This window comes from Desmodus rotundus, chromosome 10 (assembly GCF_022682495.2).
Source record: "Desmodus rotundus isolate HL8 chromosome 10, HLdesRot8A.1, whole genome shotgun sequence".
Classification (NCBI taxonomy): domain Eukaryota; kingdom Metazoa; phylum Chordata; class Mammalia; order Chiroptera; family Phyllostomidae; genus Desmodus; species Desmodus rotundus.
Genome location: NC_071396.1, coordinates 76,399,664 through 76,427,336, shown reverse-complemented (window position 1 = coordinate 76,427,336; position 27,673 = coordinate 76,399,664). Strand labels below are relative to the sequence as shown.

The 27,673-nt window shown below is 45.7% G+C and overlaps 1 protein-coding gene across 2 annotated transcripts in view; it reads left to right on the top strand.

Moving 5' to 3' along the window:
* Window positions 1-27,673, top strand: part of TMEM241 (transmembrane protein 241) — a 111,950-nt gene that overhangs the window by 37,834 nt on the left and 46,443 nt on the right. For both annotated transcript variants that reach the window (XM_045187894.2, XM_024580533.3), the window contains 8 exons: window positions 2,127-2,152; window positions 5,266-5,317; window positions 6,900-6,948; window positions 7,726-7,771; window positions 8,924-8,959; window positions 11,854-11,888; window positions 21,302-21,371; window positions 25,265-25,358. In XM_045187894.2, coding sequence (XP_045043829.2) covers window positions 2,127-2,152; window positions 5,266-5,317; window positions 6,900-6,948; window positions 7,726-7,771; window positions 8,924-8,959; window positions 11,854-11,888; window positions 21,302-21,371; window positions 25,265-25,358 — 408 coding nt within the window. The remainder of the gene's footprint in view (window positions 1-2,126; window positions 2,153-5,265; window positions 5,318-6,899; window positions 6,949-7,725; window positions 7,772-8,923; window positions 8,960-11,853; window positions 11,889-21,301; window positions 21,372-25,264; window positions 25,359-27,673) is intronic.

Here is a 27,673-nt window from a genome sequence, read left to right as displayed (position 1 = left end):
TGTAAACATTCTCAGTGTCCTCAGTCTCCCATGGGTGGAGCAGGCCCCGGGATACCCACTCACCAACCAATTCTGGGATTGTGTGTTATGGAACCGAGATCCGACAGGAAAGCCAGCACGCTGCTTTGCCCACGCACTCTCCACCTCCACCTCATGTCGTCCCTGCCCTTCCCTGCCACAGCGTCTAACAGAGGGTTGGCCTCCATGCCACCCACATTGTCACGTCCCTCTCCCCCCCACCACTCCTGCTTCTGCCACCACCATTAACCTGAAATTGCTCTGGCTGCAGCCACCGATGGCTTCATTTATGTGAGTCTGTTGATCTTTTGCACCGTTCATCAGCCTACAGCCTTTTCTTGACAATTGATCTGCATGTCCCTGTCCCTGCTGATCTCTTCCTGAGACTCTTTGCTCTTTGCTTCCTTTTCCTTTGTCTGCCCGTCAGGGTCTCCCAGGGCCCTGTCTCTGGAGCCTTTTGTTCCCACGCCACACACTGTCTGGACAGACTCACCCACACCATGACACCAGCTACCGGCAGTTCACTGGTGACTCCTAAGTCCCCATCTCCAGCCCAGACCTGTCCCTTCAGCCCAGACCCTGTGGCCTCCTGGCGTCTGGTTCTCTGCCTGGCTGTTTCCTGGGGGTCTGAAAGGCAAAGGGATCAAAATGGAACTGATTGATGTGTTTCTCCAGGCTGGCTTCTCACTTGCTAATCCCAACCCTGATCATCATCTCCCAAGTCAGAAACAGCGAATGAAGGCTGAGGGCCCGAAGGGGCCGGTGCAGTGTCACTGCAGGACTGGCAGGGGGGCTGTGGCAGGACAGTTTCAGAAAGGGTCATGCGCTGGAGCTCAGTCACCTGGGCCCAGGCCCTTGGACCTGGGCCCACTGACCCAGTTTCCCAGTGGCTTGGTGTCGTCATGTGTAGCATATAACCAAGACCGCTAGTCACCGCGGATGGCGGCAGTCAGTACCTGCAGAGCACTTAGAACAGCACCGGCACAGAGCGAGCGGCCCTCAGAGTAAGTGAGCTGACCAGGGGAATGTCGCATGTTTACCGTGACTTTTGGCAATGTGACGTTTGAGGCATGTCCCCACCAGGGGGCAGTGGAGTCAAGGTCGGCTAGTCCTCTCTACTCCACTGGGGCAGGGTCCATAAAGATAAAAGAGATGGAAGGGTCTAAAGATGCAAGCCTTTACTGTGTGGATCTGTACACAACGGAATCTGCTGACTGGAATGGCGCACGCCGGATTATTTACTGACGCGTGGAGACTTACGATCTCCTGCATGGCACACCACACGTTTCTTTTGTTAGTTCTTCCCTTTTAAACAAGATTGTCATACTTCACGCTTCATCTAAACCGGAGTCAAAAAATTGTTGTCTGTCCTCAATCAGCGAAGTAACCCTTCTGAAATGTTCAGAATTAATTTGTTCTCCTACTCGACCACTTCCCCTATGAAATACAGAACAAGCTATGCTTCTCTCTGCTAGAACTTTTTCCTGCGTGCAATGACTGATTCCTTCAGCATGACTCACCGAAGGGAGGTGATCAAGGTAGAGCCTGCGTTAGAAGTCCTTCCTTCCAGGGAGCTGTCAGTGCCAAGTTGAGGTTTCCCCAATCTGCTCTTTTTTCCCCTTCTCTGCAGGGGTGGAGTCAAATGTCCCTTCTTTTTTCCTGTTTCTTAATTCACACATCATACCAGAGAATTTATAGCACCGCTGAGAGTCAGAGCTGGATTAACGAAGGGAAAATTTAAAGAGACAGAGTGGAATAGAAGTTGAACACGAGCTTAATTTCTCGTCTCGCACAGGCCACATCGGTTTCTCTCTCTGCCCTCTGTGGTGTGTAAGATACGGGAAGGCTCGGCCCAGCACCATTTCGGGTTCTCATGAGTAAACACAATTCGAACGGGGAGATGGTAAAACTGCACATCCAGGGCGCTTTGCCGAGGTGACTCAGCTCTGGACCTCTGAGTCATTCTCCACTGAGTCCAAGGAGAAAAAGCCTCAACAAACACTGAAGTACAACAAGCTGTTAAGCCCCCGATAAACTTGATCTAGCTATTTTCTTTTAAGAAATAAAACATTTTTAAAGACTAATTATATATCTTTATTTTCACATAGAAAACCTCTCCTGCAAGGATCTGTAGGTAAGTTTAACCCCCCCCAAACCTCTAAATACAAGATTTAACCAGGTTTTTAACTTTGATGATAAACTATTGAAGATTTATGCTTGAGAATTGACAGAGGAATTTATTATAAATACTCACATATCTCAATTTTGTGTCTAATTCTAAAATTTACTCTGTTTTCCTGAAATGTTGTATTCCGAAGGCAAACACAGCCCGTGCTAGATTTCAGTCGTTGATGCCCAAAACGTTACTGAGAGTTGTGCAATACTGATGGAGAATGAAAATGGAAAACATGGTAATGACTTGAACACTTAAAAATAATGTTTGCAGTTTGTTGGATTTTTGAGAATCCCATGGTGCAAAACCACCGGCCTGTGAGTCCAGGGATCTGAGCTGGGTCCCGGGCCACAGCAAAGTGACGGTGGGCAGGCGCTATCACCCTCCGTGCCTCAGTGTCCTCGGCTGGACGCTCAGGCAGGCCCCTGTGCCCAGGTGTGCTGAGCCCAACCTGAGGAGCGCCTTGCTCTCTGACTGCTCCTTGCCTCCTCTGCAGGAGCTAGGAAGCTCAGTCCTAGATAGAAAACCAACAGAGATGCTTTGATACATGAATTTAGGACTTTTTGTTTCAAATATTTCTGGGCTTTCATCCAGTCTCTCCCTCTCTCTCTCTCTCTCTCTCTCTCTCTCTTTTACTTTATTACAGGCTGCTACTTGAAAAAAAAAAAAGAAAAAAGAAACACCAGAACTTACCTTCTTGTTTAAAAGATTAGCAGGTATTAAAGAGAGGTAGGCCCTGGCCAGGTAGCTCAGTTGGTTAGTGCCATCCCAATATGCCAAGGTTGTGGGTTCAATCCCCAGTCAGGGCTCGTGCAAAAGTCAGCCAATGAATGCATAGATGGGTGGACCAACAAATTAATGTTTCTCTCTCTCCTCCCTCCGCCATTCCTCTCTGTCTTTAGGGAATCAGTAAATAAAAAAAAATTTAAAAAAAGAGAGAGTCACTACAGCCCAGTAATACCTGGTACAATCGGGTATCGCTCAAGGCCAGGGGCTGTCTCACTCCAGGCTGTCCTCATCTCCCCTCAGCCACAAGGATAGTCTGTTTGGGGGATCTCTAATGCCCACCGCCTGTGGAGGAGGAAGTGTCCTGTTCCCGTGCAGTCCCAGCAAACCTTTCTGACACATCCCTCCACTCACCCCACCGTTTGCTTCTGTTGTGTATTACATGTGTGTGTACATATAAAATATGGAATTCCATTTGCATGTAGAATATATAATGGTGTGAGATATCATATGACAAAGGCCTCTAAAAGTAAAATTGCTATATTCTCTGCTTCTGTTCATGCCTTTGATCCTTTGCTGTTTGCTGGCTAATGGAAAGGTCTGTAGCGAAGGGGCCCAACGTTACACACTTTGTTGCATTGTAAAATAGAAACAGGAGGAGAGAGTATGTGATAGTTAGGGCTTGTGGTTTCTGGTGCTGCCCCATGAGGAGAGAATGGGGAAAGCTAGAGGGCAAGATCTTTTGCTATATGAAACCTAGAAGAGCCAAAGACTATTCCAAAAGATAGCTCTAAACTGGCTTTCCAGGGAGTGAGGGTAGCTTTCTGAAAATACATGTCGTTGGCAATGTTACTTTTTTTGCGCGAGAATTAAAATTTTATTATGGAAATTTCTAAACATACATACAAGTAGACAGAATAGTATAAGGATGACCTGTATACCCATCACCAGCTTCAACAGTTTTCGACTTATGGCTTCACCCAGCGGTGCCTCACTGCAGCAAAGCGCAGGCAGCAGAGCATTCCATCCATGAGCATTTCAGCGTGGATAAGAGATTCTCCTAGTAAAGCCTTTTACTTGGGAAAAAGTTTAAACCTACAGAAAAGTTGCAAGAATATTACAAGGAACTCTCATATACCTTTTACTTAGAGTCACCCAGCGGTAATATTTTTTGCATTTGCTTTTCTGTCTTCATATATAGATATACATATATATCACATAAAATAAATAAGGAAATATATATCATTAGTTTTAATTTTTTTCTGAATCATTTGAGGATAAGTTGCAGAGATTGCGACCCGTCCCCTAAGTACTTCAGTGTATCTCCTAAAAATAACAATCTCTTGTATTAACAGTGCAGTTATTAAATTTAGAAGACAGTTATCTTGCCCAATACTATTATCTAATATTGAGTCTACGTTCGAAATCGGCCACTTCTCCCGACGTTGTCGTTTATAGCGACCTCCTCCCCGAAAGATGCTGGGTCTCTTGCATGTTCTATAGTCTGGAACGGCTCCTCTGCCTTTCGTTGTCTTTCGTTGCCTTTGCGTTTTTGAAGAGGGTAAGCCCACTGTTTGTTAGACTATCCCTAAACTTGAGTTTGTCTTAGCGTTTCCTTATGACTAAGCTCAGGTTCGCCGTATTTGGCAGGAACGCCATGTGAGCGATGTTTGCCTGTCTCAGCGCATCCTATCGGGGGGCACATGGTGTAGATCTGTCCTGTTATTGGAGACATGAAGTTTGAGCATTTGGTTAAGGTGATACGCAAAAGAATTTAATGTGCTTTTCATGGTGTTTTCTTTTTTGTAAGTGGCATAATTGGGAACTGAATTCCCAATTTTCCGCTAGTGTATTTTTGGGGATCTGTAGTGTTTAAAAATACAAAAGATTTTATTAATAGTTTTATATTCCTTACAGGATGCTGCGTGGGTGAGGCAAAAGGGGAAAAATTGGGATACCTGTAAAAGCACAATCAATAAAATATTTTTAAAAAGGCAAAGGGAGATGGTCTTCTAAGACAGTACAGTTCGATAGAAATAGAATGGGATCTGTCGTTTTTAAAAACCTCCTTTTATTATGCGTTTCACAGGCATTCTGTATTTCGTGGGTGAGCCAGCTTTGGTTTCGCAAAAGGCCCTGCACACGCCTGTGTCTGGGCTAGTGGCTTGTTCCCTGTGGAGCCCACAATGAAAGCAGTGGGGTTCTCAGAGGGTGAACGGGGGGCCTGGGCTTGGTCTCGCCGAGCGTGGCCTCAGCTAAGCTCCAGTCGATGTATTTCAGCCTCTGCACTCTGAGAAATTCTTTGAGGTTGAAAACTGAAGTTGCTTGTCTAATTTCCCTCTCCACAGTGCCCTCTTCCTGCTGGCCGCTGCTGGATGCCTTCCCTTTAATGACGCCCAGGTGAGGTCAGGTGAACACATATTATCTTGCAAGTATCTTTTACTATCTGAAACTTGCGTGTATGAGCAGAATTTCCTAGTCCTTCCTTTTAGAATCAAAATAATCCTGGCCTATGCAAAGGCATTTAGCACTTTCAGGCGGGGTACCTTTTCACCAAGCCAATGCTTTTCCGCAGGTCCTTACCTTCTCCCCAGGGCTGTGGCAGGGTGGCCTGCAGAGCGCTGGCCTCTGGGGGCTGTGGTGGGGGCAGTGTCCCCTCTGTATGTTCTTGGGGAATTTGCAAGCCCATGCCCAAGTTGCCCCAGCCCCACACATTCAGAAACATTGACTTTTTTTGTTCTGAGCTGGGGGGGCCTCATCTGCATGGTGATTTTCACTTCGTCATCCTGTTTTTCTGTATTTGGCCCTGAGGACCCACCCTCACTCCCGGTAGTCTTTTCATTGCTGGGTCTTTTTCTTTTCTCCCCCGCCCCCCACCATTTATTAAGTGTCCATTAAGCGTCAGGCACTGAGCCAGGCTCTGGGGGCACAAAGAAGAATTGTCCTCATCCAGACAGAAGTCAGAATCTAGTCAGAGCAAAGGGGAGGAGGACCCCAGGGCTCTGTCCCGGGAGGTATGGGGTGCTGTGAGGCACCTAAGACGAGGCGGGGACTCAGGAAGTGGGAAAGCTAACAGTTACAGGGAGCCTGCTGTGTGCCAAGCTCTGGGCCAGTGCTTTATGTGCCTCGTTTAAAACCTCACGGCAATTCCACAAGGGATTATTATTACCTTCATTTCATAGCCAAAGAGTAAGGCAGCCCAAAAGGTCACCAGCCAACAGATAAGTGGGATTTTAGAATTTAATCCAGGTCTTTCTGATGATAGAGCCAGGCTCTGCTTACTAGACCTAAATCTTGAAGGGTGAGGAAGAATTAGCCAGGAGAAGAAAGCAGGTGTGGGCAGAGTCCTAAGCATGCTGGGATTGAACTTTATTGAGCGCCTGCAACGTATGTGTATGCTCCCCTGCTAACGCCTGGCTTCCCGGAATTTACAGTCAAGTAGAGGGCACGATGGAGACAGAGACAGGCAATAAGTAACACAGAGTGTGTGGGATGAGGCAAACTCCTGTGGAGACAAGGAAGGGATTGACTAGGGGCTGAGCTGTGGAGGGGGGCGGGAGCATTTGTGCTTGGGGAAGTGCAAGTTCCCTTTCTCAGGAGAAGGGGACAGTCAACAGCACTGGAGGGGTTGACAAGGGCTTGTTGTAGACATCCTTGGGTGTCAGAGTGGATTTTATCCTGAAGTCACTGGAGGACTGTTGAATGATTTTCAGCAGCAGGTGACATCATCAGATCAGCCTTTTAGAGACCCCAGGTCGGGGCTGCGGGGGAGTCAGGACAGGGGTGCAGGAAGCAGGAGCTTGTTAGGAAGACGCTGTAATACCGGGGTGAGACTTGAGGAGGGACTGACTCAAGGCCCCAGAAGTCCTGTGCCGGCACCCTGCTTGGCACTGTGCATGGACATTTAGGGTTTCTGATTGCCACACCGGTGTCTGTTTGTTGGTATCGATAGCCATTTAAAAAAAAAAATTCTGTGTTACAGTTTGATCCAGACGGATATTTCTGGGCTGTAATTCACTTGCTCTGCATGGGTAAGTTTTAAAAGAATGCTTACTTAAATAATTAAGACTTATTGTTTAGATCTTATTGTGTATCTACTTTTTAATGACATTAGACAATCGAAAGATTAAATTCAGGGTGTTGAAGTTAAAATTAAATGGAAATTCTCCGTTTTGATTTTCCTCTTTTGGAGTTTTCCTCAAACGTTCCACTTCCAACATAGTCTCCTCTTTTTCGTGACAAACATAAATGAACTCACCATGGCTCCAGTTCTCCTCGCTCAAGTCCGCTAGTGGGATGGTGGTTGGTTTCCTCTAAAAATGGTGGGAAGAGATCCAGAAGTTTGTGCTGAAGACACTCTCATCAGTAAACAAAAACATAAAAAAAATGTAACTGGGTGAAATAAAAGGACCATCTGACTATATTTCAAATCACGTGTTCGTGTTTCTTGTCTGATGACCTGGGGGGAAAGCAGTGCCCCGACCTTGCTCCGCACCGTTCGAAACCCAGTGGTGTTTCCTCCTCTGTGCACCGTGCAGAGGCGACCAGCAGCCTCCTGTTAACTGCACCCTCTGGTTTGTCCTGAGCCTTCCCGCCCAGCACTCTCTGTACTGAACAGCATTATCACCAGGACCATCCAGTTTGCATTCTTGAAACCCTCCAAACTTTTGGTTGCTCCCTGTTGGCTGTGGGGGACCCTCCTAGGGAAGAGGGGCTTTTCTCCATGTGGATTTGTGCTTCCCTGGAATTTCAGGCAGCCCCTTATGCAGAATGCCCTGTGCCAGTAACACGTGTTGCTCCATTTTCAGGGGCTTATAAGATACTACAGAAGTCTCAGAAACCCAATGCATTAAGGTAAGCTTTCAGAGTTGGGTCAGTTGTTACCTGGTTAAGGAAAGGGGTGAGACCCACGGTGCCAGGAGCTGCTGTTTCTGTTCAGCCAGACACCCTGCAAATCCGGCTTGCAGCGGGGTCAGCAGGCTCGACCCCCGAGGCCCTTTTCACTTGTTTTTGAGCCATTCAGAGCAAATCCACCGGGACCTGAACTGTGCCCACCATCAGCGACATGTGAAGAGCAGGGAAGTCTGCCCTCTTCCTTCACAGGAAGTCATCTAGGTGATGGTTTCACAAAAATCACATGACCAGCGGCCTTGGGCCCCAGTTTACTTCCTCCGGCTCGACCTCTTTCTAACTTGACTTGCTTTAGACATACAAGTGTCCCCCATCAGTAGCTCTGTGCTGGGGTAACATGAGCCCTCTGTTGCCTGTGGTCACTGGACCAGCCTTGGCAAATGTAAATGAACAGGAGAGCTCAGGCCTAGGTTGGGCTGGAGCAGTGAGGCCAGAGCCCCTGCTCCAGCCACCTGCCTTCTGGGTCCCAGCACCCGCCCGAAGAAGGCCGAGAGAGAGAAGGCCCAGAGCGGGTGGCTCTGGGAGCAGTTACTTGCTCTGAAGGTGTGTGGCTGTGGGTGCCTAGAACACCTTTTGTTCTTTTAATACAGAGATTTTGCAGCAAAAAGCCAGTAGTGTGACCAGATAAACAGGATACCCAGTTAAATTTGAATTCCAGATAAGTAGTGAATAATTTTTTAGCGTTAGTACCTACCATATAATATTTGGAGCATACGTATGCTTAAACATTCTCCTTTATTTGAAATTCTGATTTATTTGGCTGTCCTGTGTTTTTATTTGTCAAGCAGAGCAGCCCTAGAAGCTGGTCCAGTGATTCCAGATAGTTGACCCTCCTTCAAAATCGCAAATGAACATATAAGAAATTACCAGCCACTAGCGCAAATGTGTGTGACCGTACAAACTAGCAAACGTCTCTTCAAAAACGAGCCAGGAACTAGTTTTGAGTATGAAGTACTCTTCGTACTATTTATTGATAATTTATAAATGTGGTAACTTATACACAGATATAATTTAGTAATACACGATAATGACTACTTTGTGTATTTAAAATACTTCTATTATTTTACGTGCTATCTTTTTCTTCTTATTCCTTAGTGACATTGACCAGCAGTACTTAAACTATATATTCAGGTAAGGTATAGTTTGCATTTTCAAAGAGTAACTCCTATATTTCTAGCGCTAATGGTTTTTACTTTCCAGTAATGTTTTGATTTGGGAGTTCTGAAGCAATGTGCCTGCCAGGGAGGCGAACTGAATGATTTGTGAGGTGACCAGAAGCTGAGGACACGCAACAGCAGGATGCCCTCTGACCAGAGAGAGGGGCCTCTGTCCAGCCCCGCACTTCAGAAGCCTGTGTCTCTCCCCATGGGGTATGGAGTCTGTAAGACCAAGGGGACATTTCCCCCCAGGTCCCACAACCTCCCTTCTAGCCTGGGCTCTGGAATTCCCTGCTCAAGTGGTCCAGAGTTCGATTCCAGGGCTTCCCTGGGTCTGTCTTTGCAACTCATTCCTAGGCCCAGTGCTGACCAAGGAAAGGGGGATCCCCCCTTGTTCATGGAGGGATGTGGGTGGAGGGTGCACTTGCAGGTGTGGTGTCCACATGCAGTGTGTGAGGCCCCTGGGTGCAGGATGCCACCTGAGGTGGAAGGGGGTGCACTGGGAGCCAGGATCCAGAGGCAGGATCCCCCCATGGTGCCACATTCTGACAGGAAGCTTCAAGGATGCCAGGAATTCTGCATTTTAATCTGGCCCTACCGGTTGTTGCAAGCGCATACTTGTTCATGTGGGATGAAGTTCGAGGCTTGATTTATAGCATTGAAATATGGTACATGGATTTCCATTTGTACCCTTGCCCCAAACCAAGCAAACAATAGGGGTCGGCCTGCTAACCAGAATAGTGGGGGAGTGTTACTGGACCTCAGCAGTCTCCGACTGCACTGTGGGGCCTCACTGAGCGGCAAGCAGGTAAGAATGGCTGCTGGGAGCCCATGGTTGCCTGATGCAGCAGCCTTCAGTAGGGAGCACAAGGTCAGAAAGGTGCCTTTCCGCATTTCTAGAGGAAGTTGCTCAGCTTAAAACACTCAGCAGTAGCTGTATTCTCCGTTTGCCGATAAAACTCATAAATATCTTAGTATTTAGTAAAATGCCTTTTTGAAAACAGGATTCACCCCAAGCATGGCTATGGGAGGCTTTTGTGCTCAGTGAGAAATAATCATTAGTTCCATTCTGCCCAGACCCACCAGCTGCCTTTTTAAGAGACCCCTTTAGGCAGTTCTTTTTCTCCACAGCACTTTCAGCCAACCTGAGCAGCAGAGAGGTAAGGGGGTGGAAAAGTGAGCCTGCGTGACCCTCTGCTAGTTCTCCTGTCTTCCCTCTCTCCCTCTCAGCTCCTTCCCCACAGTGAGCCTGGTGCTGGATGAGTCCTGGCTGAGCCTGTGGCTAAGTCATGGTTCTATTTCCAAGCCTTCTTTCAGCACAAGTGAGGAAGGTGTGTGGCTCAGAAAGAGGGATGCTGTTCAGTTTACCACGTCACTGGCCGCTGAGGGCACCCCACCCAGTCTGCGGTGGCTCAGATTCGTGGGGCAGCTGTGCTGGTAGGAGCCAGCCCTCAGCTCTGCCTACCAAGGCGAGGAGCTGGTTTGATCTCTTCATTTTTTTTGAGAAAGCCAAGTAGTTGGACGGTTCTCTACTTTGGCACATACTCCTGTTTTCTTGAGGACGTACTTGCTCCCTGTTCTGACTCATTGGTGTTTCTCTTATAGGTAGAGGTCTAGGGCCCATGGTGGGGGGAAAGGATGAAGGAACAAAGAAGGAGGTTGTACATAGGGCTGAAAATAAATGGAATGGTCTAAAAATGGTATGGCTTTGACCGGCATTGTGAGGAATTTAAGTAATTTATGAGAAATGAATATTATGGGATATATAGCTAGCACTTTTTCTTTTTAATATAAGCAGACACTAATTTCTCCTCATCTATTAAATAGAAAATTACCATAATGTTCTCTATTCATATCCTAGCCCCCCTTATTTTTCAGACGAAATGTGTGTGTGTGTGTGTGTGTGTGTGTGTGTCAAAGGGAAGTAGACAGGTGTTCTCTCTGGGGTAGGATTTGTAAAACAGAACAATGTATTGGTGTTTAGCCTATGGAGATTATATTTTTCATTTATTTCATTTTATTTCATCTTCAAATTAGAACAGTACCTGGCACTGGGACTTACTAGGCACTCAATCAATATTTGTTGAATGAATGAATTAAAAGGTGTGCTGTTTATCTGACAGGATATGCCTCTTGTATCAGAATTGGGGAAAAAGTTTCATTCCTAACCTCTAACTAGATCCGCTGCCTGGATGCCATGGAATAGTGGTGGCAGAGAGTATGGAAGGGGGACTCAGGCCCTGTGAAGGCTCCATACACAGGCACTGGGGGATGGGAGGAACTTTCAGGGAGGAAGATGGGAGGGTGTCAAGGACGAATGGGGCCCACAGAGGAGGAAGACGCCTCCTTCTCTTTATCATCCTTTTTGGCATCGATTGCCAATCAGCCCAGGTGGTTTTCAGGCACATGGTGGATGGGATGGATCATTTTGTGGGCTACCTTCTTGGACATTTAACCTACCTTCTATGCAGTTAATTTTGTGGCAAAAAGGGACTTAGCTCATGTTCAACAGCTAGCTTTTAGAGTGCAGCCTGTTTGTAATTTAGAGTTTGCTATGTTTAGCTTACAAATACTTTTTGTAGGTGAGGCGAGTACTATGATAATTAGCGGCATGGCTGACCCTCAGAGTGGGGTATGGATCCTTAGTCCATCACAGGGTAGATTCAACCCGCTGGCCCAAACCTAAAGCATTTCAAGAGATTCTCACTCTCTCACTGAGGATGTGGGTTTAGGCAGAATGAGACCATTCGGTGCCGATAATTTGCTTGTAGGCCAATTTCATATTTCCAAGTAGAATGGTTGGAAATGCATGTTGTTTTCTCAGTGCTAGGGAAGCTTTCTTCACTACGCTGCTCTTTTTTTTTTCAGTGTGGTGCTCCTGGCGTTTGCATCTCATCCCACAGGTAAACATTATTTTATTTGTTTGTTTGTTTTACATTGCCCACTCAATGCAGTGCCCTGACCTGGTGATATCTGTGAGGGGCATTTTGTAAGAGAATGCGGTTGCCTTCCAGGATGTCAAACTCAGGGGTTAGAAATGCCCCACATACTTGAGACTGTTATTAATAACCACTAGGGAGTTACTGCCGTGAATTTATTTTTATCCTTTCTTGAACTTGGTTGTGTATGATTTCATCTGGTGCCATCGCAGATGCGCAGACAAGTTTCATAACTGCCAAGTAAACTAGTGCTCGCGTGGCCTCTTCTGCTTTCTTCTTTAAGCATCCGGAATGGCTTTTCAGTTCTAATGCTAAAGGATTTGGTGAGAAAGGTCAAATTTACCTTATTCCTAATTGACATCCTTTTACCATTTTTTATCATATGTTATCATGTCATCCTTTTTATTTACTGATTTTGTTTCAGAGAGAGAGAAAGAAAGAAACAGTGATTTGTTGTTCCACTTATCTATACATCTGTTGGTTGCTTTTGTATGTGCCCTGGTGGAGATCGAACCCACAACCTTGGCAGATCGCGATGCTCTAACCAACTGAGCTACCCGGGGCCTATTATCACCTCATATTCATAATTCCAGATTAAAGTCAAGTATTAAAACTTTCCTTTACTTTGTTGCTCCATTAATTACTCCATACTTGTTTTTCAGATTCAGGAATTGCCCACAATAACTCTATTCCATTGTGATTTTTTTACTTTGAAATGTTTTGAAGTCAATTCCAAAGACAAAGCAATAATATCTGTGTGTGGCATGGCTAAAAATCCATGTTCTATTGGCCACCCTCCTTAAACTAATGTTTATTGACCATTCGCTATGCTAAGGACTTTCCCAAGCCTCAGGGCCTCGGTTCCCTTATCTGTAAAATGAAAAAGTGGACTGGATTATAGTTAAAGCTCCTTCTAGCTCTCATACTGTGCCCCCAAACAATGACAGCTTTCTGTTTGGGTTTGGAGCTGTTTTATCCTATTCGAACTGGTATCCGTAGGGAATTGCTGGTAGTGACTCAGGTACTGGTTCTAGATTGTGCGTGACAAAATAGAACCGTAGGGAATTGCTGGTAGTGACTCAGGTACTGGTTCTAGATTGTGTGTGACAAAATAGAACCTGTGTGGTGTAAGGATAATTAGAACCACTTCTCCCTCAACGCATCATTCTACACTGGTCCACACCGAAGCACATCGGCCACTTTCCGCCCACTTCCGCAGCCGGGCGCTGTTTCACAACTACGATGCTTGCTGTTGAGTGCCCTCTCCATGATTATCTGGTGAAAGCCTGTCATTTGTATTGTAGGAGAAGAAATCATACGAAACCATGGTGTTACCCCTAAACAGTTTCTGCTTGCCGCCATTCCTTCATGCAGCCAGGGGGTTGCCACCCAACAGATACTCAAGAGCCTACTAAGCATCCTCCCCACTGAAATGCATTTTAGTCAAAGGCCTTTGGAAAGTTACGTTTGCTGGTTCTCCTTGGCTGACATGTTCATTTATTCCCTGAGTGATTTCTAGTGGGTTTGGTGAATGATTTTCACCTAAAGAAGTCACTCTGCCTTTCACCTAACAGGTTATCCCTGTTCGTTGGTTACACTCATGATTATCAGAGCTGGAGGGAACCTTGGTGATTACCAAGGGTGCCACCACATTCCACCAATGAGGAAGTGAAACCCAGAGGAGTTAAGCGAGGTGACTGAGACGATGCAGAGGAGGTGAGCAGCAGAGGGAAGCTGTAGTTGAGGTCTGTCTCCTGACCCTCTGTCCAGGTTTTTCTTTTCAAGCACTTCCTTTTCAGTGATCTTACACTTTATTATAAAGTCTCTTGAGTGAGTGAATACTTTTGTCTGATGTCCCTAAATTTCTTTCTGGAGCTTCTCTTGGTTAGGAGGGCATGGTGTTCACTGGCAGCCAAGCATGAAGACTGCTAGGAATCATTTACACATTTTAGGCAGCGTTCCCACCTTTTACCTTGAATAATCGCTAAACTTTTAGGTCAAAGCTAGAATACCTGGAGCACCTAGTTACTCTCTGAAACACAAAGTGGTCAGCAGCCTGAAGTTATAGAGTGCCTGGGCTGAGGAGTAATTTAAAATGGGCTGTGGCTTCTTGTGGAGGTGAGGAGGATGCTCTGGAATTAGGTGGTGGTGACAGTTGCACAACCCTGTGAACATACTAACAACCAGTGAACTGTAGACTTTGAAAAGGTGAACTATTTATAGTACATGAATTATACCTCAACAAAAAATCGTATTGGGGATAAAAAAGGAAATGTCTTATTTGAGAACCTGTTTGGAGCTCATTTATGTCTGAAAAAGGTATTAGCAAGGATTAATTTTTCTCCCAATTATATTTTAAGTTAAAAGACGACTGGACAGTAGACATCAGACGCTCATTTCTTGAGCCTTCTCCTGCAGGCCTTGATCACGTCATATGGTGAATGGTTGAGGCTAGGTCTGTGGTGGGCAGCTCCGGGAGTTGTAAAATCCAGAGACAGGAAGTGGTTTCAGAGAAGGATTTTGCTGGGCTGACAGGCCTGGCTGCGACTCCACTGTCAATGGCAAGGTGACCTTGGCCTACCTTGTATGTTACTGAGGCTCCCCCATAAAGTCCTGTGAGCCTCACTACCCATCATAGCAGGGCTCTAGTATAGGCCCTGGGGAAGGCAGGTGGGGGTTATATTCAAACTGGTATCACCTTCTAGAAGAGTCCGGAGAATTCCATCCACACCAGCACCAAGTTCAGTATCTAACCCATGAGGGCCCCACAGCTCGTATTACGTGTGTCCAGCAACCCAAAGGCGTTCTTTTTATGAAGGTGCTCTGTGTGTGGTCACCACAGTCATGTTTGTTGGTGCCTAGAACTTTTACAAATTGTGTGTCAAGGTGTCTTAAACACACGTGTCTGCTTTTCCTGTCAGCTCCTGTCAGGGGAGCATCGCTGACTTGAACCCTTGGTGGAGGTGGGGCTGGTCCTTTCATGCCTGCTTGGATGAGGACTGCTGAGTAACAAAACGATCTTGACTAGAGGCGGGATCTACTTGTGAAATCCACATAAAAAGAGACTGCCCCTTCTTTAAAAAAAAGAAATATAATTGACATTTAACATTGTATTTGTTTTAGGTGTACAGCATAACGATTTGATATCTGTATATATTGTGTAATGATCACAATAAGTTTAGCTAATTAACATCCATCACCACACGTAGCTACAGTATTTTTTCTTATGAGAACGTTTATGGTTTCTCTTAGCAACTTTCAACTACATGATACAGTATTGTTAACTCATAGTCACCATGCTGTACTTTACATCCCCAGACTTATTTATCTTGTAACTGGAAGTTTGTACCTTCATCCATTTCACCCACCCAGCACCCCGACCTCCAGCAATCACCAGTCTGTTCTCTGTACCTATGAGTTCAGGTTTTTGCTTTGTTTTTGTTTTTAGATTCACATGTAACTGAGATCAAACAGTATTTGTTTTCCTCTGTCTGACTTAATGCGCTTACCATAATGCCCTCAAGGTCCATCCATCTCGTCACAAATGGTAGGATTTCCTTTCTTATGCTAAATATTCTGTTGTATATATACCACATTGTCTTTATCCATTCACCCATCGATGGGCATTTAGACTGTTTCCATGTCTTGGCTATCGTGAAGGAGCCTGTCTAGGTTTTGATCGGCTTTAACCTTTAGAACCCCCCCCCCCCCAGGGCCACCACAGGCAGTCGTGGTCCTGCTCCCTGGGGTCGCGCATACCCAGTCTGTGCAGCTGCAGACAGGGGCGCAGCGCTTCAGAAAGCACTCGGGCACAGCAAAGCGCTTATGTTTGTTTGTGAGAGTGGATGACTACGGCGGCTGGGGACGAAGGTAGGCGTTGGGTGTGCACATTGATGGAAGTTCGCAATCTTGAATACCCCTGGGAGATTAGTTTTCTGAGCTTTATAAACTCAGGTTAATTGCCCTAAACTCTTTGATGGGTCCTGGTATTGTTTTCTCCCACTGGTATACCATTGACTGCAAAGTTTAAGCAAATATAACAGTTGAAGATTTTCTTTCTACAGAAGTATTCAAGAACTACTGGGATTGGGCAGTTCCAGGTCCTGCCAATTTGTTTACTTTCTGATTGGACCCATGGGTAACCTACCTGTTTTTAAGACAGAACAACACTTTATTTCTTCCCACCTGCTTATTATACTCTCTACCTAGACTGAGTGTGGGTCAGGGAGAGCACCTTCTTCATTCCCCACACCTACAGCAATGAAGACACAGAGAGAGTCAGGGACCATAGGTACAGTCTCTTTTTGAAGGATCTGTTAATAATTTTGGACATTTTAAAACAAGGCTTTATTGTTTTTCGTTTATTCTCACTTCTTTTTTACTTGCATCTTACTTATTTGGTAGTACCTTTAAAACATTTTAAAGTTGAGATATAATTTACATATATGAAATGTACATATCTTAAATGTACAGCTTGACCAATATTGACTAAAATATATGAGGTCTGTCCAGAAAAAGTCCAACCATTGTTAAAATAACGAGACTGGTTTGCATGACATTGGTGTAACCTGGCAGCCGAGGAGAGTGGACTGGAATGCACATGCGTGAACAATGATGACTTCACTGTACTAGTCAGTGGGGGTGGGAAGACGCCATTGAGTGAGCATGTGTATTGTGTGGCCATTGCATTCAAAATGACTGAGCGAGTAGAGCAATGAATCTGTATAAAATTTTGTGTTAAGCTTGAACATTCCTCTGTGGAAACTATCCAGATGATTCAGAAAGCCACTGGTGATTGACAGCTTCATCATGCGTGATACCCACTCACGCATCTTGTCTTGTGCAGAGATTTTTGGCAAAACATCAGATCACTCAGGTGACTCAGGCCCTCTAAAGCCCAGATCTGGAGCCCTGAAACTTCTGCCTTTTCCCAAAAGTAAAATCACCTTTGAAAGTGAAGAGATTTCAGATCATTGATGAGATTCAGGAAAATAGGACAGGGCAGCTGATGGTGATTGGGAGAACTGTGTGAGGTCCCAAGGTGCCTACTTTGAAGGGGACTGAGGCATCATTGTCCTATGTACAATGTTTCTTGTATCTTGTATCTTCTTCAATAATGTCTCCATTTTTCATAGTATGTGGGCAGATACTTTCCGGACAGGCCTCATATACCTGTGTAACTCACACCCCATCAAGACATAGAACATTTTTGTCACTACAAAGATTGCCTCATACCCCTTGTTAGTCATTCTCTGCTCACCCACCACCAAAAGCCACTATTGATCTGATTTCTGTTACTATAGGAAAGTTCTGTCTATTCCAGAGCCTCATAGGAATGGAGTGACACAGGAAGCATTTCATCATGTGTGGCTCTTTCATTCAGCATAGTGTTCAGAGATTCATCCAGGTTGTTGCGTGTATCTCTTATCTAGTTCCTTTTATTGCTGAGTAGTGTGCCATTGTATGAACATACAGCCTTCCAAGTACTCTCCATTTGATGCAATACACCTATCGAGACTTTTTTTCACTGCTCAAAACAGTTTTTGAACTTGTCAATCTGATGTCATTTGGCGCTTCTGCCATTTTTTGTTTCACCTCTTCCACATTGGCAAAACATTTCACTTTGAGGACTTTTTTCATCCAGGGAAACAAAAACAAAAGTCACTTAGGGTGATATAGGGTGAATGGGGAGGGTGGAGCATGGAGGTCATGCAGGTTTGTGTCAAAAACTGTTGAACACTCAGTGCAGTGTGGGCAGGTGTGCTCATAAATTACCCATCATGAAGTGGGCAGACACACTGAAAGAATCTTCAAAACCAAAAAAATTTGCTGAAGCAGAATGCAGCCTCTCACAACAACACCAGCTGGCACACTGATGCAAGGTGGGTTCCTACAACACTCACCTAGTGGTGGAAGCCTGAACTACAAGGGGCCCACCCTCCAGAAGATAATTACAGTTTTTTGAATTCCCCCCCCCCCCTCGAACGTTTTCCTGCCTCTTGGATAAATACCCAGGAGTAGAATTTCTGGGCCTTAGAGTAGATATATTTATAACTTTTAAAGAAATGCCAGTTTTCTACAGTGCTATACCATTTTATACTCCTACCCAGAAATGTATGAGAGTTTCAGTTGCTCCACATCTTCACCAACATCTGTTGTTGTCAGTCTTACTTTAGCCAATCTGGCGCCTGGATCCTGGTCACTCAGAAGCACTTTTGAGTGAACTGCCCTTCTCACTTGCTCATGAGTGACTAGAAAGATATGCTTTCGTGTAGGTGCAGATGATGTGGCTTAGGTTACAAGCATCTTTGGGATGCACTGGGATGTGATGCTAGGGATCAGGTCGACGATAGTTCTCCATGTCCTAGGTGCAGGCCCTGCCACTTTTTCCCCCAGGCACTGGGTTTCCTTCTCATTGGGTGGAATCTACCTCCCCCCCGCAATCTATCAACCTCATGCAGAGTCTCCAAGAATCTGGGAACTTTGCATCCTCTAGGACTGTTTTAAACAGTAATAAAGTAGGGAAATTCCTCCTGTGTTTGGAAGTTTGCATTTCATATTTGTATGGGGCCCCTCAGCTGCGGTGGTCAAGAGAATTGCAAGGCACCAAAAAAGCTGGGAGAACCACAGGAATCTGACCCAGAAATGACCCTGGTACCTGATGTGTCTATCGCTTGTGTGTGAGATAAAGCAAGCAGCACTAATCACTTCTTGGAATGGACCTTCCATTTTCCTGCCAGTTCTGAGGGCTAATTGTGGTGAGAGGAAATTTTCCTGATGTTCAGATATCAATTTCGCTCGAATGCGGTAAGATTGTGCCGCACTCTCACCGTGGCAATTTCATGCTCTGTGACCTCAGAGAAATGGGACTCACTCGCTCACTCAGAGACCCAGCGGAATTTTAGCTGCGGAACACGGGAATGAAGGCTCAGCCCAGACTTTTGCATCAGCTGCATGTTGATGCCACAAAACATGGTCACAACTCGTGAGCCACCTAATTTGTGCTTAAACTATGCATTCTGTACTAGATGGTACAGGGATGTTGTTGTTATTGTTTTAGCATCTTTACAAATTTTTTAGGCTCCTGGATCTAGTCTTCATGTGGCTGGGGTCAGCCAGCCACACATTACAACAGCTTCAGGGCTATTTGTAGCACAGTCGTTAACCTTGGTGGTTTAGAGGTTGGTATGGACCCTGTCTGGCTAAGAGTGCTGCTTTGGTAAAAGAGGAGGCAGGCTGAAAGCATCAGAGGTCAGGCATTTGGGCCAGTTTGAAATTGAGGACCAGCATGTTCAGCTGGAAGGTGTTTAGAACATTCTCTCCGAAGGAAACAAGCGGGGTTGAGGTCTCCCAGATACTCTCACTTCAGGAGTGATTGCTGTGTGTCAGGGCTGGTCCTAACCCAGTGGGTGCCAGTGAGAGCTGCTGGACTCTCTCGTAAGGACTTGATAGTTTCGGAAGAGACAGGCATAGAGTCAACTCAGTGCCATGTGAGAAATGTGTGGCGGTTTTAGCAGTGGCTCAGAGAGTGAGCTGTTCTCTCTCTTAATAATTTACAGGATCAATGTTCAGGATTTGGGTGAGGGTTTTAATCTAACTGATGAATTCCCTATGTTGCTGATTTTTTTAGTATCCTTCTCCCTGTCTACCTCGGACCCCTGCCTCCAGCCTGGGCTGGGCTGGAAAGGTCACCAGCGCACACTGAGTCTAGTTCACCTCCCGATGAAAGCTGGGTGCTGAAGAGGCAGTGCCCCAGGAATCGCAAGGTCCTGCATTTCCCTTAGCTCCCTCGCTGCCCGTCCCTCCTGGTCACCCTGACTGTGCCACAGTTTCTCTCACTGAGGGAGCTGGGAAAGGGCCAAGAACCAACAGCTACCACAGGGACAAGGCAAATCCTCCAGGACATCCTTTCCACCACCTGAACAGGGGGCTCTGGCCTCCCTCTAGGACCGGGGTGCCCAGGGGTGCCTCAGCTGTCACTTCTGTGGGGAAGGGGACTTCAGATGGTGGTTTTCATGCACAAGACATCTGAGCCTGGTGATGTCATTTCCAAAGATCCTCCACCAATATAGGTCCCATGTAGACAACAGAGGTACTCAGTGGCATCGTGGCAGAAAAGGACAAGAACTCTTAGCCTCTTGTTGTGGTGCATGAAAACCAGGTCCCACAAGACCTTCTCCTTTTAGTTAAACACACGCACATATGCATAAATGGTACTAAACAATAGTCGTGATTAAAAAAATAACCCAACCTTCCAGAGGAATGGATTCAGAACTTCCCTTCCCAATACTAGGTGGTTGAGTCATTTGCAGTCCTTTAGGACTCTGAGGAAGTGCAGGGGACCATGTGTTTTTTGTCCTGAGACTCTTGATTAATAAGAGTAGTGATGAAGGAAATACTATGTGTACGTCCCACTGCACACCTCGCATCCTGTGAACGCTCAGAAAGCTCAGCCCCTCTTGCTCCAGTCTGTGCAGCACCGAGAGGCAGACCGAGGCTGGGGGTCTGGACAGCCTGGCTCCTCTAGGCCTCAGAAATTCCAGATTTGGAAGGATTAAGCTATCTGCTGTGGAAATGCTTAATTCCTTTTCTCTGGACATTTTTGGAAGGCTTTCTGCTTTTTTAATCTCCTGACTTCTTGTTTGTGACCAAGTTCAAATTCCAGAGGGAAGCAGCCAATGTGTGTGATTATTTCCTCTTGCACCAAGTGGAACTAAAAGAATGAACTTACTTCACTAGAAATAAATGTACCCTTTGGACCTTAACTAAAATGAGTATGCACGGTCGGTCTGGCCCTGCACCGTTTGTGCAGTAATTAAACACAAAAATGAAAAAAAAAAAAAAAAGATGTCAGAGGCATGCTTTCACAATCTTTTTTTAGCCATAAGGCAGAAAAGAATAGAAGAACTTTTTGAAGACAAGCCTTTTTTTGGGTCCTGTGCTCTGCCATTGGCGGGATGGCCGCCTTGGCCAAGAGGACAGATCCGAGGGCTGCAAGTGACGGGCTCACGCGGCGGCTCCATCAGTCCAGAATTGTGCAGTTTTAGGCAAATCTCTTAACTTCTCTGAGCTCCAGTGAAAAGGCAGGCAACAAAACTTCACAGAGTTGTTACACGGATTGAAAGAGACAATGTGCATAAAGCTTTTAGCATGGAGCCCTGCCAAGGCAGACTCTCACTAAATGGGCAGTATTATTATCGTATTATTATTATTATTATAAGAAAATGCCAATAACATAGAAACCTAAGGATGCCAGTGTGGATTCAGTGCGGGGCAGCTGAGAGGGCTGCTGTGCTCGAGACCCTCACCTCGTGTGGTTGGGGCTGCTGGGGGCTGCGGGCACGTGGCCACCCTTTCTCCCTTGCTGTGCCCCTTAGGCGATCTCCTCAGCGTCCTGGACTTTCCGTTCCTGTACTTCTACAGATTCCATGGCAGCTGCTGTGCCAGGTAACCTCAACTTGTAAAACCCTTGCACTATTAATTTGCATTTCCATACTACCAGCTGTGTCTTCCTTTCCCTGAAGTTCAGGGTCACGGCTGTCATCCAGATGAGTGGCAGTGGTGGCGGGTGCGGGCATGGGAGCATCTCCCTGGGCCACCTGTGGGTTGTTGTGAACACTCTCACGTGCTCAGGGCTGGCCTGGGGCCTTTGAGGATCCCTGTCCTGCAGACGATTTTAGGCCACAGCAGTGGTTTTCAAACGTGCCGACGAGCTAGGATTTCCAACTTTTTTTTCTCCAAGAGCAACTCTTTTAACTTCAGTATGTAACACTGATGAAACTGCTTGAGTTCAAGGGAAGATCTGGGTCCACAATCCCGCCCTGTCAACTTCCACCTTGGCCTTCCTCTTGCTCCTAATGGCAATCTCCAAAAAAAGCCTCTACTGAACCCCAAAACTATGAGGAACAGATTTTGGAAACCATTGACTAGGAGATGTCTGGACAACACGGTGATCATTAATATTGGCCTTGGGAAGTACTGAGGGATCTAGACCAGTTCAGTGGACAGAATTACAGACACAGAAGTTTATAACCTTCCTGCTTCCCTTTCCTGCTGTACTCCCTTTGCGTGACTTTGTAATGCTCAGAATGGAAAGGTTTCTGTGGACAGTCTCAAAGCATGTATTGTGATATGGTGGAAAAACCAGGCTTGGGTTGAATTCCAGCCTTGCTGCTTCCCAATTGTGTGGTCTTTGGTCAAGTTTTCCTAGTTCTCCCAAGCCTTCATTTAGTTTTCTCACCTGTAAGATGGAAAAATAATAGCAATGCAGGGTAATTGTATGTATTGAGTAAAGTATTTAAAGCCCTAGCATTGTGTCTGGCCCAATAAATGACGGCCATTTTATTTTCTGCTCAGGTCAAGTGCAAATAAAATGCCAGCCAACCATGAGTAGTTGCTACATAAAAGTCAGACCGCCTATTTCCACACACAGGATGGTGCCTTGTCATGCAGTGATTCTTTACAGAGAGTCAAAAAGCCGATATGTAGCTAGGTACTGTTTCCAGTGGGGGTGTGTTAGGACCGAAAGAATCAATATTATAGAGTCTGCTTCTGCATATGAGCCTCAGAATGATTTATTTATCATCCTCAGAAAAGTTTCAGGAGGAGGCTGACAGAATCCATCTTCCCAGTTCCTGTCCGCTTTGCAGGCCTTGCTGCTTGGTGAGGATTGGGTGGCATGGGTATTAGTGCTGCTCCAGTGCCCATGGACCTGTTTGCCTCTGGTCATCGGCAGCACGGGCAAACGGGTGGTGGACGGGCTGAGGCTGTTTGGAACAGAGCAACGCAGTCCACAGCCCATTGTCGTTGGCTTTGTGGGATGACATTCTGGCTCCATTTCTGCCTCTTTTAATCTGAAACTTTCTCATAACTCAACATGAAAAATCAGGAATTTTTATTTGAAAGGTTTAGAAATATTTATTTGAAATGATTTAATTCTCTGTCACATTTTGCCCCCTGGCTTCAGTACCAAGCTTAACCCCTTTAAGCTCATATCATCTCATGATCCCTCCAGGTTCTGGGGGAGCCCAGAAGGGGTCATGGGGGTTGGAGGGAATAGTATTAGTAGCCAAGACCTGGATACCCCATTAACAAGGAGCCCAGGTTCTTTCACTTCTGGGGCTCTCCTGCTGATTTTAAGATCTGCCTCTATAGCAAGAGGAGAGCTGAAAATGAAGGTGTGGGTCAAAACCCAGGAGAGGCTCAGTTCCGGCAAACAGTCTGTGCTGAGGGGAGCGGTCAACATGGAATCATGCCCCTCCTCTGGCTAGAGGCGGAGAGGAGAGGAAAGGACCGGAGGGGATAGAGGAACGGGGAATTGGACAGGTGCCTGTTAAGTTGTTAGCTCCTTGGACACAGTGGGTGGATGCCACCAAGAAGAGCCCTGGGTGCTCTCTGTCTTACTTTCCACACCCACTCTGACAGTCACGGGCACCTGCAGCATCTCACACCGTCTCTCTGGTCAGGAGTATCCGTGGTGAGGTTTGAGGAGCCATGGAGAATTATTCAAAGAGCCAGGAAACCTGGATTATAATTGTACCTGTGCCTCAGTTTGCTTAATAAAGTAAGAATTGGGGCTGGGGAACCTTTCTGTTCTGAAAATCTCTGATTTCCAAAAGGTAGGATGGGGACCACTATGCTCATTCCTGCTTTAGGAACACAGCACCAAGGCAAGAAAAAAGGGGAAAAGGGGAAAAAGTGGGGGATTTGGTCAAGGTTACTAGGATCGATGAGTACAGCCAACAACAGAAATTCAGGTCACTTGATTTTCAGCCTGCTGCTTACCCAGAGGGGCCTCCTTGCCTTTTGGGTATGACTGACTCAATGTCTTTACCTGTAGCTGCCCAGCCTTCCAGCACTACAGATGCCAATCTGAGCGACTTTGCAGGTCAGCCAGGCCAAACAGGCTGATATACACACAAGGGAAGCCTAATGCGTATCTCTGGTGCTGCCCCAAGAATGTGGCTGTGGACTAATCTAATCTAATGAAGTGAAGGCACACATTTCTGTAAAATTGGGCCTTAATTTAATTCAAGCTGCTTCCAAGTAAGCCTGTCAAACACTGATGTAATACCTACTATGCCCAAGGCTCCAGGCTTGGCCCTGTTGGGGAAAACACAGAGAAACCTAAGGTCAGGCCCCACCCTCTCAGAGTTCATGATCAAATTGGAGCCACACACCAGTGCCTACAATAAAGGTCCAATGGCAGTGTGACGGCTCGAGGCCTCGGGAGTACAAATAGGTGCAGCTCATAAGACTTGCCTCTTTGGTTTGGGGTGCAAATGCAGTCGTGTCTCTTGCTTTTCCATTTTTTTTCTTTGAAAAATTTTATTTTTACAGAAAGGGGAAGGGAGGGAGAAAGAGAGGGAGAGAAACATGGATCAGTTGGTTGCCTCTTGTACGCCCCAACCTGCAACCTGCAACGCGGGACCTGGCCTGCAACCCAGGCATGTGCCCCGACCAGAATCGAACCAGGGATCTTTCAGTCTGTGGGATGACACCCAACCCACTGAGCTACAGCAGTTGGGACTCTTGCTTTTCAATTTTCAATTCCAAGTAAAAGTTACACGTCAGAAGTCAGCCTCTCTCATGGGGTCTCTCTGCTATACTTTCTTCCCCAATCACCATGCCTCCAAATGTCAGAAAGAGTGACCATTCTGGTTGGAGTTCCCTTTGCTTTGGCCTTGGCCACACAGTATCACTTTTGAAAAGGGTTCCAGTGCAGGCCACTATTTCCCTGTCCACTGCCATGCCAGTGCCTTGCTGGTGCAGACCTCTGAACAGTCCCTGAGATGCTGCCCCAGCCTCAGGCCCCCACAGTGGGAGTTCCTTCAGGTCACACACCTGGGCATAGGCATCATTTCCAAAGCCCAGTTTCTGGGTGGGTAGGCCTGGTTTGGGGGGTTCTGTTCCTAGGGCTGCCTGCCCCTTTCAGATTCTCCCCTTGAACCCAGTGGCAGGTACAGCCCAGACCCTCTGTCCTCATACAGTGATTTTCCCATTGGAATTCTCTTCTTGGCAGTTTGTTCTGCTTGAAAAACATTGAAGCTCTACCTTGGCAAGCAGCAAGCTCCATAAGTATTGTCTTCCACATTTTTCTTTTTCAAAGTTCTATGCCCTCCCCTACCTTTAGTACAATGCTCTCATCATAGTTTCTTAGAAGAGTAGAGCTTAATGGGTTTTTAAGTTTGGGGTGTTTTTTATCTAGAGATCACGATAAACCACAGATAAAACAGATATGTAACAATTAGAAATTGACTGGTAAAATGTAACAGAAAACAGTTACCTATTGGCTCAAAGAAGACAAGCCTCACTAACAAAAAACTATTTTCTCCTTTCAGTGGGTTTTTAGGGTTCTTCCTCATGTTCAGCACAGCGAAGCTAAAAAGCCTTCTGGCCCCGGGGCAGTGTGCAGCCTGGATCTTCTTTGCTAAGGTAAGAGGGAGAGGAGGGGCGGGAAAATGATCTCAGGGGCCTCGTGTCCAGTGTCCTCAGAGCCTGTGTAATGGTAGGGTTGGTCTTCATGAAATCACTTCTAGTCACTGGCTCTCAGCCTGATCCTCACTCACTCAGCCAACAATTTCTGAGACCTTTTTCACCATGCTCCTGGAAGGTGACCTGGGGAAGCCCCTTAACTTCCCTGATCTTTCATTTCCACATCTGAACGTGAGAGGTTTTGCCAAAAAAAATCTCTAAAGCTCCTCCAGTTCTAAGAGGCTGGACTCCTAGATGCACAGGGCAGTTCTTATGTTCCTTCCCGGGAGCTGGGAGGCTGTCCCAAATTCAACTGACCTGCCCAAGGGGTCTCAGCCCATCAGAGGTGATAGAGAAAGGAAGACGGGCAAATGGCCAGTTTGGGGGACTTTGATGAAGACCTCAAAAATGGGACTGTTGTAAGAATGCCTGTTGTGTAGCTGATTGACCACGGTTGAGCATAAGAGGGAAGATGGGGAAATAAGAAGAAACAGAAGGAGCAGTAAGGCAGCTGTGGGAACGTGATCTTAGCTGAGACGCTTGGGGCTGGTTCCTCTGGTGGAGCACTGCATTTCTCTAACGCCTGTGAAGGAGTCAAGTTGCAGGGCCCTTAGGTGCTGCTTCCGACGAGTGGTATTTCTTAATTAATTTAATCTAATGAAATAATCATTTAAACTTGCTCCTTTAGTCATCTTTATGGTTGTGGTTGATCCCCCTCCCCCCGCCCCGGAAAACAAAGGCAAACATTTTTCTTTGAAAGTAAGATTTCACAGTGATATTTTCACCTGCATGGTCTGCTTTTAAAAAGCATCAATAATCCTAATTCCAGAAGAAAATGAAGCGTAGCTGAGACACTGACTTCCAGCATGACGGGATACGTAGGATGACAAATCCTCTCCCCCAAAATCAGCTAGAAAGCTGGACAAAAACTGTCACATATATCCATTTTAGCTCTCTAAAAATTGACCAAAGGCATACAACAATCTGAGAAGCATTTATTTGCTCGTGAAAACTAAAGTTTTGGGTAGGAACAGCCCGAGTTCATGGCATTCTTGCTTAAGGTTGCTTCCAGTCCCTCTTCCCCAGCTCTGTCAGGGTGATGTTTAACCAGAGCAGGGCAAGCTGTGGACACCAGCAGCTTTGTTGGTGCTTCCAGAAGATTCTGGAAGTATTTTCAGTTAAAGTGGCCATGCCAGTAGTAAATGAACAGGAGGAGCCAGTAGCTCCACTGTCTTGAATTTATAGTCCTTTTTGGGACAAGCAATGGACCAGTAGTCCAGCTGGAGACTTATCAGCCAGTTCTGAGATGCGAGAGCTGGCTAACTCTCCGCGTATCCCAGACTGACCTTAGTCTGTGCGCACAAGCAGCGGAGATGCAGTGCACAGAAGACATCCACACACCTCTGGCCATTGATTTGGAAATTAAAAAACATATTCTAAACTGCCTGTGAAGCAAAAAACAAATCACAGGGGAAGTTGAAAATATTTTGAACCAAATGAAAACAAAAACCTATATCAAAATTTATGGGATGCAGCTACGTTATTGCATAGAGCAAAATTTATTGCTGTAAACACTCATATCAGAAAGGAAGAAAGGTCTTACATCAATAACCTAAGCTTCCATGTTAAGAAACTAGAAAAAAGAAAAGCAAACTAACCCCAAAGCGAACAGAAGGAAGCATATGATAAAGTTTAGTGTGGGAATTAATGAGATAGAAAACAAAAACAACAGAGAAAATCAAGGTTGGTTCTTTGAAAACATCAGCAAAAGTGACAAACCTCTAGCTAGACTGACTAAGAAAATAAGAAAAAAGATACAAATTGTCAAAACTAGAAATGAAAGAAAGGATATCCCTACTGACCCTATAGGAACTAAAAGCATTGTATATTACTCATATTATAAATAACTTTATGCCAGAATTAGACAATTTAGATGAAAGGGACAAATTACCAGAACAACACAAATTAGGCATATTGACTCAAGAATAAATAGAAAATCTGAATATACTCATAACAAGTAAGTAAATTTAAGTAGTAAATAAAAATCCACAAGAAAAGCCCAGGCCCAACTGACTTTACTAATGAGTTCTATCACATATTTAAAAAAGAAATATTTTTAGCAAGTAAAGGAAGAGCAATAAATGTCAGACAAAAAAACTGTAAGAAGAGTACAGATCAGTGTTCCTCATGAATACAGATCTTCAACACAATATTAGCAAATCAAATTTGGTAACATATAGAAGGTAACATACACCATGACCAACTGAGGTGGTTTC